This window comes from Dromiciops gliroides, chromosome 1, assembly GCF_019393635.1.
Source record: "Dromiciops gliroides isolate mDroGli1 chromosome 1, mDroGli1.pri, whole genome shotgun sequence".
Lineage (NCBI taxonomy): Eukaryota > Metazoa > Chordata > Mammalia > Microbiotheria > Microbiotheriidae > Dromiciops > Dromiciops gliroides.
This window is the reverse complement of record NC_057861.1, coordinates 679,703,851-679,716,324: the sequence shown is the minus strand read 5'-3', so window position 1 is coordinate 679,716,324 and position 12,474 is coordinate 679,703,851. Positions and strand designations below refer to the sequence as shown.

The following is a 12,474-nucleotide window of genomic DNA, read 5'->3' as shown; positions in this document are numbered from 1 at the left end:
AGCTGAACATTTTCATAGCCCTGCCACTCTCCCGGGCTTAAACTAAGGACTACAATGGATAGAGTGTCTCTCCTAGAGTCACGAAGATCTGAGTTGAAATCCAACTTCAGACACTTACTAGCTGGATAACCCTGGACAAGTCACTTAACTGTGCCTCAGTTTCCTCATCTGTAAAATGACAATAATACTAATAACACCTATCACCCAGTGTTGTTTTGAGGCTAAAATGAGATAGTATTTGTAAAGCACTTTGAAAATTTTAAAGTGCTATGTAAATGCTAGGTATTATTATGTGGGTTTTCTAGGAGTCTACTTTAGGGGAAACATGGGATGAGAAGTAATTGCATATTTGAATACAGTTATCCCTTCCACATTTGGGGGGTTAAGGGTGTGGTGCCCCATGATCTGTAAAATTCATGTAAAATTTTTTGGCCTTCTGTTCATGCTGGAGAAGGTCTGAATTATAATGGTATTAAAAGATAAAATATGTTATTATTATACAATACAATACATATTTTTTATGCATTTCTGAGTTTCTAAACTTTTTCTGTGTCATCTCCTGGCCTTTGCAATGTTGTCTGTGGCTTTTGCAAAACTCTCCTAAAATTCCCATTTAATTTCTTAAGCTGACCCATGATATATCAAAACCTCAATGGGGAAAGGTGGAAGAGATAATTATATCAACTTCTTTTCATTTTCCAGTCACAATTAATGGAAAATACTGCTGTCCAAAGATCTACTTCAACCATCGTTGCTTCTCAGGGCCTTATCTCAACAAAGGAAGAATTGCTGAACTGCCTCAGTGTGTAGGACCAGGAAACTGTGTTCTGGTTCTTAAAGAGGTATGGTGGTCTCCTTAGAACTGTGGGTGGCTGCTACTTTGGCTTGGGAAAGGGAGGCAGAGCCAGGCTTTCTTTCTCCTCCCAGCTCCATTCCACCCCACCCCAACCAAAAAAACCCCATCAACAACTACCAACATTTATTATTTTCCTTTTCTGTCATATTAGCCAATCTGATAGGTGGTGAAGTGGTATCTCAAAGTTATTTTAATTTGCATTTCTCTAATCAGTAGTGATTTAGAGTATTTTTTTCATATTACTATAGATAACTTGACTTTCTTCATATCCTTTGACAGTTTAGCAATAGGGGAATGACTTGTATTCTTATAAATTTAAATGAGCTCTTTGCATATTTGGGAAATTAGGCCTTTATCAGAAACATTTGCTGTAAAAATTGTTTCCCAGATTTCTGTTTTTCTTCTAATCTTGGCTGCATTGTTTTTGTTTGTGCAACAAGTTTTAAATTTAATATAATCAAAATTATCCATTTTACATGTAGTAATGCTCTTTATCTCATGTTTGGTTATAAGTTCTTACCTTCTCCATAGAGCTGACAGGTAAACTATTCCTTGCTCTCCTAATTTGCTTATTTTATCACCCTTTATGGTTAAATCATGTACCCATTTTTATCTTATCTTGGTATACAGTATAAGATATTGATCTGTACCTAATTTCTGCCATACTGTTTTCAAGTTTTCTCAGTTTTTGTCAAATGGTGAGTTTTTGTTCCAAAAACTGGGGTCTGGGTTTATCAAACATTAGATTACTATGGCTATTTACTATTTGTCTTATGTACTTAATTTGTTCCACTGATTTACCACTCTGTTTCTTAGCCAGTTGCCAGATAGTTTTGATGATTGCCATATAATACACTTTGAGATCTGGTATGGCTAGGCCACCTTCCTTCACATTTTTCATTAATTACCTTGATATTCTTGACCTTTTGTTTTTCCAGATGAATTTTGTTATTATTCTTTCTAGCTATAAAATAATTTTTTGGTAGTTTGATTGGTATGGCATTGAGCAAGTAAATTAGTTAGGTAGAAATAACATCTTTACTATATTGGCTCAGGTTACCCATGAGCAATTAACATTTTTCTAGTTGATTAGATCTGACTTTATTTGTGTGAAAAGTGTTTTGTTATAGTGTTCATATAGTTCTTGCATTTATCTTTGCAGGTAGACTCCCAAGTATTTTATATTGTCTACAGTTTTTTTTAAAGGAGTTTCTCTTTCTATTTCTTATTGTTGGATTTTGTTGACAATATATAGAAATGCTGATGATTTATGTAAGCTTATTTTATATAGTACAATATTGCAATAGGGGTGATAATGGGCATCCTTGCTTTATCCCTGATCTAATTGGAAAGGTTTTTAGCTTATCCCCATTACTGATAATGCTTGCTAACGGTTTTAGATATTTACTAATTATCATCATAAGGAAAACTCTATTTATTTCTTTGTTCTCTAGTGTTTTTAATAGGAATGGATGTGGTATTTTGTCAAAAGCTTTATTGGTATCTATTGAAATAATCATATGATTTCTATTGGTTTTGTTATTTATATGGTCAGTTATGCTGATAGTTTTCATTATATCATACCAGCCCTACATGGCTGGTATATATATCCCACCTGGTCATAGTGTATCCTTATGATAGATTGCTATACTCTCCTTGGTAGTATTATATTTAAAATTTTTGCACCAATATTCATTAGGGAACTTGTTCTATAGTTTTCTTTCTCTGATTTGGCTCTTCCTGGTTTAGGTACCAGTACCATATTTGTGTCAGAAAAAGAATTTGGTAGAAGTCCTTCTTTGCCTATTTTCCCAAATAATTTATTTAATATTGGGATTAATTGTTCTTTAAATGTTTGGTAGAATTCACTTGTGAATCCATCTGGCCCTGTGGACTTTTTTTCTTTGGGAGTTCATTGATAGTTTGTTCTTTTTTTTTTTTTCCTAAGATGGGGTTATTTAATTATTCTATTTCCTCTTCTTTTGGTTTTCTAATTTTTAAAAAATTACATGCCCATTTGTTTATCTGTTTCTCTTTTATTGATGAAAGTGTATAAAAGTGGTATAAGGAAGAATTAACTCTTTTGAGGGTGGAACCAAGATGGGGGAGAGAAGCCAGGAAGTTTCCTGAGCTCTCCCGAGTTTCCCTCAAAAAACATTAAATCAAGCCTCAGAATGGATTCTGAAACAACAGAACCTAGAAAAAAAGAGACTCAATCTTCCAACTTGAGATAAGTTAGAACACTTCAGGAAAGGCGGTCTCACTTGGGCAAAAGGTAGAGCACAGTGTAGCTCAATGCAGCACAGTACAGAGGGGGTCTAGACAAGTCAGCAGGAGGCTCTAGGCCACAGCACAGCAACTGAAGCCCCTTGGTCCTGGCTCAACAGGCTGGTGGCCTAGCAGGCCAGTTGTGACTGGCACCAGCACTGGCTGAGAGAGCAAACTGCCAGCTAGAGAACCACCCACAGGACAGGCACACCTTGGCCAAACCATCCCAACGCAGGAAGCAGGTCTAGGGCTGTGAGAAATCCACAAGCTCCAAAGGCCTCAGAGCAGAAATCCAATGATCTGGCCCCTCTCCCTCAGCACAAGAAGCTTACACCAGTGGCTCCTGTGCCCTAGAAGCAGACCTCAACTTTAAAAGTAAAAAAATAAAATAAAATAAAAGCCACAATATGAGTAAGAAAAATGCCTTTACCATTGAGAGCTTCTGTGTCCACAAGGAAGACCAAAACACAAATTCATATGAGGGCAATACTCTCAAAATGCCTACATGTGAAGCCTCAAGATGGAAGATGAATTGGTCTCAAGACTAAAAAAACCTTCTTGGAAAAGCTCAAAAAATCAAATGAGAGAGGAGCAAAGATGGCAGAGGAAAAACAGAATTACCCCCAAAATAGCAATAAAACAAGCCCTAGAGAGGCAAAACCCACAAAAAGATGCTGAGATTATTTTCCAGATTAAAGGGGGCCGTACTGGGCTGTGAGCAGAGTCCAAACCTGTGAACATGCCAACACAGACCCCAGACATGGTGCAAAAGAGGAACTTACTCCTGAGCCTCTGAATCAGCTGCAGCACCAGCGTCTTCTAGAACTAAGCTTATGGTCGGGTGAGAGGGCTGAACGGCTGACTGAGGGAAAAGTACTGGGGTGTCTGTAGGACCTAAGGAGGAACTTGGCTATCCCACCCCAGCAGTGAACCAGGAAGAAATCCTGAGCAGCGGGAGGCCGAGGTGGGGGAGAAGTGCAGGCTTGTTGAAGCTAAGAACCACCACAGCACTCTGCTGCCTGGTTAACTAGCAAGTTGGCTTGAGGTTATCTTCAGGACCAGAGAACAGACTAGGCAAGAGAAAAACCTGCCCTCCCTCAAACCAAAACACCTGGGATCCTCTGAAGCTTGGGACAGTGTAGCTTGGAAGTAGGGCCCCACTGTAAGAGGGAGTTAAAAGTCAAGTAAAAAACGGCAAGATGAGCAAGCAGAGAAAGTTGAGAATAATAGAAAGTTTCTTTAGCAACAAGGAAGATTGAGATGCAACCTCAGAAGAGGATATCAACCTCAGGGTTTCTATATCCAAAGCTTGCAAGAAAAATATGAACTGGTCTCAGGCCATGGAAGGGCTCAAAAGGGACTTTGAAGAGAAAGTAGGAGAGATAGAAGGAAGATTTAGAGAGGTAGAGGAAAGAATGGAAAGAGAAATGAGAACAATGCAGGAGAGTCATGAGAAAAAAGTCAACAGCTTGAAAAACCTAATGGAAAAGGAGATTAAAAAGCTCTATGAAGAAAATTATTGCCTAAGAACTAGAATTGAACAAATGGAAGCTAGTGACTTTATGAGAAACGAAGAAACAGTAAAGCATGAATAAAAAAAGAGGGCAAAAATTGACCATGTATTAGGGCACAAAAACCTCACAGTAAAATGTAGAAAGGCAGAAATAGTAAATACATCATTCTTAGATCATGATGGCAATTAAAATTACATGTAATAAAGAGCCATGGAAAGATAGACTGAAAATTAATTGGAAACTAAATAATCTCATCCTAAAGAATGAGTGGGTTAAACAACAAATCATAACTTCATCCAAGAGAATAACAATAATGAGACAACATACCAAAACTTATGGGATGCAGCCAAAGCAGTTCGTAGGGGAAATTTTATATCTCTAAATGCTGACAAGATTAAAATAGAGAAAGAGTAGATCAATGAATTGGGCATGCAACTAAAAAAGCTAGAAAAAGAACAAATTAAAAATCCCCAATTAAATACCAAATTAGAAATCCTGAAAACCAAAGGAGAGATTAATAAAATTGAAAGTAAGAAAACTGTAGAACTAATAAATAAAACTAAGAGCTGGTTTTATGAAAAAAATCAATAAAATAGATTAACCTTTGGTTAATTTAATTTTTAAAAAGAAAGAAGAAACCCAAATTACCAGTATCAAAAATGAAAGGAGTAAATTTGCCACCAATGAAGTGGAAATTAAAGTAATTAACTGTATGCCAATAAATTTGACAATCTAAATGAAATGGATAAATATTTACAAAAATACAAATTGTCCCGGTTAAATGAAGAGGAAATAAAATCCTTAAATAAGCCCATATTAGAAAAAGAAATTGAGGGGCAGCTAGGTGGGGCAGTGGATAGAGCACTGGCCCTGGATTCAGGAGGACCTGAGTTCAAATCTGGCCTCAGACACTTGACACTTACTAGCTGTGTGACCCTGGGCAAGTAACTTAACCCCAATTGCCTCACCAAAAAAAAAAAAGAAAAGAAAAGAAAAAGAAATTGAACAAGCCATTAATGAACTCCCTAAGAAAAAATCTCCAGGGCCAGATGGGTTTACAAGTGAATTCTATCAAACATCTAAAGAATAATTAATTCCAATACTATACAAATTATTTGGAAAAATAGGTGAAGGAGTTCTACCAAATTCCTTTTATGACACAAATGTGGTGTTGATACCAAAACCATGCAGAGCCAAAACAGAGAAAGAAAATTATAGACCAATTTCCCTAATGAATATTGATACAAAAATCTTAAATAAGATATTAGCAAGGATATTTCAGCAAGTGATCACCAGGATAATACATTATGACCAGGTGGGATTTACACCAGGAATGCAGGGCTGGTTCAACATTAGGAAAACTATCAACATAATCAACCACATCAATAAGAAAACCAACCAAAATCATATGATTATCTCAATAGATGCAGAGAAAGCTTTTGACAAAATACAGCACCCATTCCTAATAAAAACACTAGAGAGCTTAGGAATAGGTGGAGCTTTCGATTGTACTAGAAATGTTAACTTTAGCAATAAGAGAAGAAAAAGGAATTAAAGGAATTAGAACAGGCAAGGAGGAAACAAAACTATATATATCATCTTTGCAGATGATATGATGGTATACTTAGAGAATCGACTAAAAATCTACTTGAAACAATTAACAACTTTGGCAAAGTTGTAGGATATAAAATAAATCCACACAAATCATCAGCATTTCTGTACATGACCAACAAAGTCCAGCAGCAAGAGACAGAAAGAGAAATTCCATTTAAAGTAATGGTAGGGGAGCAGCTAGGTGGCGCAGTGGATAGAGCACCAGCCCTGGAGTCAGGAGGACCTGAGTTCAAATCCGGCCTCAGACACTTAACACTTACTAGCTGTGTGACCCTGGACAAGTCATTTAACCCCAATTGCCTCACTTAAAAAAAAAAAAAGAATTAGAACACTATCCCAATTGCCTCACTAAAAAAAAAAATTAATGGTAGAAAAATAAATGAAAAGAAATAAAGTAACTGTAGACAATATAAAATACTTGGGAATCTACTTGCCAAGACAAACTCAGGAACTATATGAACACAATTAAAAAACACTTTTCACACAAGTAAAACCAGATCTAAATAACTGGGAAAATGTGAATTGCTCATGGATGATCCGAGCTAATATAATAAAAATGACAATCCTACCTAAATTAATTTACTTATTCAGTGCCATACCAATCAGACTACCTAAAAATTATTTTATAGAGCTAGAAAAAATAATAACAAAATTCATCTGGAAGAACAAAAGGTCAAGAATATCAAGGAAACTAATGAAAAAAATGCACAGGAAGGTGGGCTAGCTGTATCAAATATGAAGCTTTACTATAAAGTGGCAGTCATCACAATTATTTGGTACTGGCTAAGAAATAGCGTGATGGATCAATGGAATAGGTTAGGCACAGGAGACACAGTACTAAATGACTTTAGTAATGTATTGTTTGATAAACCCAAAGAATCCAGCTTCTGGTATAGGAACGCAGTATTTGACAAAAACTGCTGGGAAAACTGGAATATAGTATGGCAGAAACTAGGTATAGACCAACATCTTACACTGTATACCAAAATCTTACACCGCATACCAAAATAAGGTCAAAATGGGTACAAAATTATGAAAGGAAGGAGTAGTTTACCTCTCACATCTATGGAGAGGAGAACAATTTATGAACAAACAAGAGACAGAGAATAGTGTGAAATGCAAAGTGAATGATTTTGATTACATTAAATTAAAAAGGTTTTGTACAAACAGAAGCAATGCAGCCAAAATTGGAAGGGAAGCAGAAAGCTGGGAAACAATTTTTATAGCCAGTGTTTCTGATAAAGGCCTCATTTCTAAAATTTATGGGAAACTAAATCAAATTCATAAGAATCCAAGTCATACCCTAATTGAGAAATGGTCAAAGGATATGAACAGGCATTTTTCAGATGAAGAAATCAAAGCCATCTATTGTCATATGAAAAAATGCTCTAAATCGTTATTGATCAGAGAAATTTATTAAAACAACTCTTAGGTATCACCTCACACCTATCAGATTGGCTAATATGACAAAAAAGGGAAGTAATAAATTTTGGAGAAGCTTTGGAAAAATTGGAACACTAATGCATTGTTGGTGGGGTTGTGAACTGATTCAACCATTCTGGAGAGCAATTTGGAACTATGCCCAGAAGGCTGTGGGACTGTGCATACCCTTTGACCCAATAATACCACTACTAGGTCTGTATCCCAAAGAGATCATAGAACAGGGGAAAAGACCCACATGTACAAAAATATTTATAGCAGCTCTCTTTGTGGTGGCAAAGAAGTGGAAATTGATGGAATGCCTATCAGTTGGGGAATGGCTGAACAGGTTGTGGTATATGAATGTAATGGAATACTATTGTGCTGTAAGAAATGATGAGGAGGGGGCAGCTAGGTGGCGCAGTGGATAGAGCACGGGACCTGGAGTCAGGAGGACCTGAGTTCAAATTCGGCCTCAGACACTTAACACTTACTGGGCAAGTCACTTAACCCCCATTGCCTCACTTTAAAAAAAAAAAAAAAGAAATGATGAGGAGGCAGATTTCAGAAAAACCTGGAAAGACTTAAGTGGACTGATACTGAGTGAAGTGAGCAGAACCAGGAGATCATTGTACAGTAACAGCAACGTTGTGTGATGATCAACTGTGATAGACTTAGCTCTTTTCAGCAGTACAGTGATCCAAGGCAGTTCCAAAGAACTCATGATGGAAAATGCTCTCCACATCCAGAAAAAAAGAACTATGGATTCTGAATGCAGATTGAACCATACTGTTTCTACTTTGGTTTTTGTTTTTACTTTTGGGGGGATTTTCCCTTTTGTTCTTATTCTTCTTTCACAACATGACTAATGCAGAAATATGTTCAAAGTGATTGTACATATATAGCCGATATCAGATTGCTTTCTGTCTTAGGGAGGGGGGAGGGAAGGAAGGGAGGGAAAAAAATTTGGAACTTAAAGTCTTATGAAAACAAATGCTGAACATTGTGTGATGAACAATGGTGATAGACTTGGCTCTTCTTAGCAGTGCAACAATCCAAAACAGTTTCAAAGAACTCATGGTAGAAAATGTTCTCAGCATCCAGAAAAAACAACAACTGTGGATTATGAATGCAGATCGAACTATACTGTTTCTACTTTTGGACTGTTTTTTTCTCTTCTTCTTCTTCTTTTGTGGAGCAATGAGGGTTAAGTGACTTGCCCAGGGTCACACAGCTAGTACATGTCAAGTGTCTAAGGCAGGATTTGAACTCGGGTCCTCCTGAATCCAGGGCCAGTGCTTTATCCACTGCGCCACCTAGCTGCCCTTTTTCCTTCTTTTTTGAGGTTTTTCCTTTGTGCTCTGATTCTTCTTTCAAAAGATGACTAATGCAGAAATATGTTTGATGTGATTGTACATATATAATCTATATCAGACTGCTTTCCGTCTTGGGGAGGAGGGAGGGAAGGGAGGATGGGTAAAAAATTTGGAACTAAAAATCCTATGAAAACAAATGCTGAAAATAATGAAATACTTTTATGATTTTTAAAAAGTGGTATAAAAATTCCCCTAATTGCTGCTTTTGACTGCATCCCCAGAATTTTTGCATGTTATCTCATTGTTTTCATTATCTTAAAAAATTTTTTTTGTGGGGTGTAGGTGTTAAAATTAGCCTCAGGCTCCCCAAGAGGAGCTTCCCCTCCCCCTCAGATTCAGCTGGGTAGGGTGGGGGCCTCTGAGGCAGGCTAAGCTGTGCAGACAAAAAGCCCCAGGCAAGGCGCAGAGAGGCCATTCGGAGAGGCCCAGGAAAAATGGGAGTTTCCTTGGCAGAGATACTAGAATGGCTTGCCATTTCCTTTTCCAGCTTATTTTATAAATGAAGAACTGAGGCAAACTTGGTTAAGTGACTTGCCCAAAGTTTCACAGATGGTTAAGTGTCTGAGTCCAGATTTTAAGTCAGGAACATGAGTCTTCCTGATTTCAGGCCTATCACTTTATCGACTGTGCCACCTGGCTGCCCCCTCCTTTATAATAGTGGCTGCTAAATCTTAAGTGATCCTCACTATGACGCCTCAGTACTTGAATTCTTTTCTGGCTTCACATGGCATTTTTTCCCTTTAACCTAGAAGCTCTGGATTTTGAATATAATGTTCTTGAGGAGTTTTCATTTTGAGGTTTCTTTCAGATGACTGGTAGATTCTTTCAGTTTCTACTCTGCTCTCTGGTTTTAAGAGATCTCGGTCATTTGCTTGAAATATGTCTAGACTCTCTTTTTGGTCATGGGTTTTACTTGTCTAGTGATTCTTAAGTTATCTTCACTAGATTCTTAAGTTATCTCTGTTTTTCAGGTCTGTTTTTACCGTGACATACCTCACACTTCTGTTTTGTTTTTTTGTTTTTCCATGTTTTTTACTTTCTATTAGTATTTCTTGATGTCTTAAAGAGTCATTAAGTTTTATTTGGTCAATTTTAATTTTCAGGAAATTATTTTCTTGGGCAATACTTTGTACCTCTTATTCGAAGTTATTCTCTTTTCATAACTTTCTTCCATAGCTCTCATTTCTTTTCCCATTTTTTTCTTCTGCAGCTCTCATTTGTTTTTTAAGATAATTTTTTGGCTCTCTTTTAAACTTTTTCTTTAATTCTTCCAGGAATTCTGGTTGGACTTGTATCCAACTTGTGGGTTTTTGGGGTTTTGTTTTGGGGTTTTTTTTTGAGTTTTTGCTTATAGATGTTTTTGTACCATTCTTTTCTGTGTTTGTGCCTTGAGCTTCCTTGTCACCATAACTTTTGTTTATAGTAAGATTCTTTTTTGTTTGCTCATTATGTGAGCCTACTTCTTGACTTTGAGTTGGGCTCTGAACACTTCTAATTCTGTCTTCGTGTGTCCTGCCGCTACTTTTACTATTCAAGCTAGAGACCCGCAAGCTTTTAGTACTCCTAAAATAATGTGATTTTTAGACTACATCTGGTTACCACCCCTTGGTCTGAGCTTCCTAGGTTCCTGATCCAAGTTTGGGTCTTTTAGCTTGTCTCTGGGAGTTTGTGCTCCCCCAGTGCTACTGAACTCAGCCACTGTTAGCCCTCTGGGAAGCCCCTATAGGTTCAGAGTCACTGAACTCTAGGCTTTCCTTTGGTGTGGAACAATTGCCCTGGTTATTCCACTTCAGGCCTCAGCCTAGCTAGAGGCTATAACTGAGTAAGTAGTACCTTGCCCTTCTGGGATTAGAACCACATAACTATTCCTTGCTTACAAACTTGTTCCCTGCTCAGTACAAAGCTGTGGTCCACTTAGCAGCTGTTCCTCTTTGCTCTTCCTAGATGTAGATCTCTTCTTCAGTCTGACCCAAAATTAATTAGTGGGTGACCACATGGCACCTTTTCTTACCCTAGTGCCCAGTCTTGGTGCTCTTTGAGTCATTGAATGCTGGAAGGCTCTGCAAGCATGTTCCTAGCTATATGATTTCTCCAGTGTCTGCAGATACCTGTCTAGAAAAATTGGGCTAGAAGAACTGACTTAAGGTTTTTTCTTGGATTTCCCAATCAGAATTTGTTCTGGTACATTTTTTTAGAACTTTGTGGAGGGTATTTGGTAGGAAATCTAAGTTTTGCTTCTTCCTGCTACTCTGCAGTCTCGATTCTGCCCATGGGAAATCCCTCTTTCATTCACAAAATATCACAGTGTATGGCAGATTATGAGTATTAGCCTAAACAGGAAAAGGAAGTGGGAACAAAAACAAGTCTATAAAACCTCAACATCAGATAGGGATGGAATTTAATAGGGATAAATACAGTTCTGAATTTAGGTTCAATAATCAACTTTACAAGTACAGAATTTAGAAGAAATCTTAGTTGAAAGTAGTTCACATGGGGCAGCTAGGTGGCGCAGTGGATAGAGCACCAGCCCTGGAGTCAGGAGTACCTGAGTTCAAATCCAGCCTCAGACACTTGACACTTACTAGCTCTGTGACCCTGGGCAAGTCACTTAACCCCAATTGCCTCACTAAAAAAAAGAAAAGAAAGTAGTTCAAATGAAAAAGACTTGGATATCTTAGTTAATTGTAGGATCAGTGTGAACCAACAGTGTAACATGTAATGGCTATCAAAAAAACTGACACTTTACATCATATTAATACCAGAAGAGTTTTCAGGTTATGGTTACTAATATTGTTCAGCACCTGGAAATAATAAGCACTTAATATATGCTTTTTAAATTAATAAATGCTTTTTATTCATGCAAACCACATTAGGAATATTCATGCCTGGGTACTATTTTTAAAAATTTGTTTTTGTGGGGCAATGAAGGTTAAGCGACTTGCCCAGGGTCACACAGCTAGTAAGTGTTAAGTGTCTGAGGCTGGACTTGAACTCAGGTCCTCCTGAATCCAGCGCTGGTGCTTTTATCCACTGCGCCACCTAGCTGCCCCTGGTACTATGTTTTAAGGATGTTAAATTATAGAACATGAACAAGAAGGTAATCAAGATTATTATGAAAACAAACCATATGTAGTTTTGGCAGGGCTATTGTGAAGCTTAAATAAGATAATGGATAGGTAAGGTACTTCACAAACCTTAAAATGCTATAAAAACACCATTTATCATTAACATCATAAACCTAAATCATCATGCCTCCAGTCTGGTAATAGCTGTATTCCTTGTGACTTATACGACACTATTTCTGAACTCTAGCAATGTTTATGAAGCAGTACAGGAGTGTGCAGGTAAATGTTTAATAACCACACTTTCAAGGGGGAAAAAAGCATGATTAACATTTTCCAAATCATTTGTTTAGGGCTAGAAAATA

The 12,474-nt window shown here is 37.3% G+C and overlaps 1 protein-coding gene across 5 annotated transcripts in view; it reads left to right on the top strand.

The window, feature by feature from the left end:
- SFMBT1 (Scm like with four mbt domains 1) overlaps positions 1–12,474 on the top strand; it is a 182,305-nt gene that overhangs the window by 146,095 nt on the left and 23,736 nt on the right. For all 5 annotated transcript variants that reach the window (XM_043985613.1, XM_043985588.1, XM_043985604.1 and 2 more), the window contains one exon: positions 703–842. In XM_043985613.1, coding sequence (XP_043841548.1) covers positions 703–842 — 140 coding nt within the window. The remainder of the gene's footprint in view (positions 1–702; positions 843–12,474) is intronic.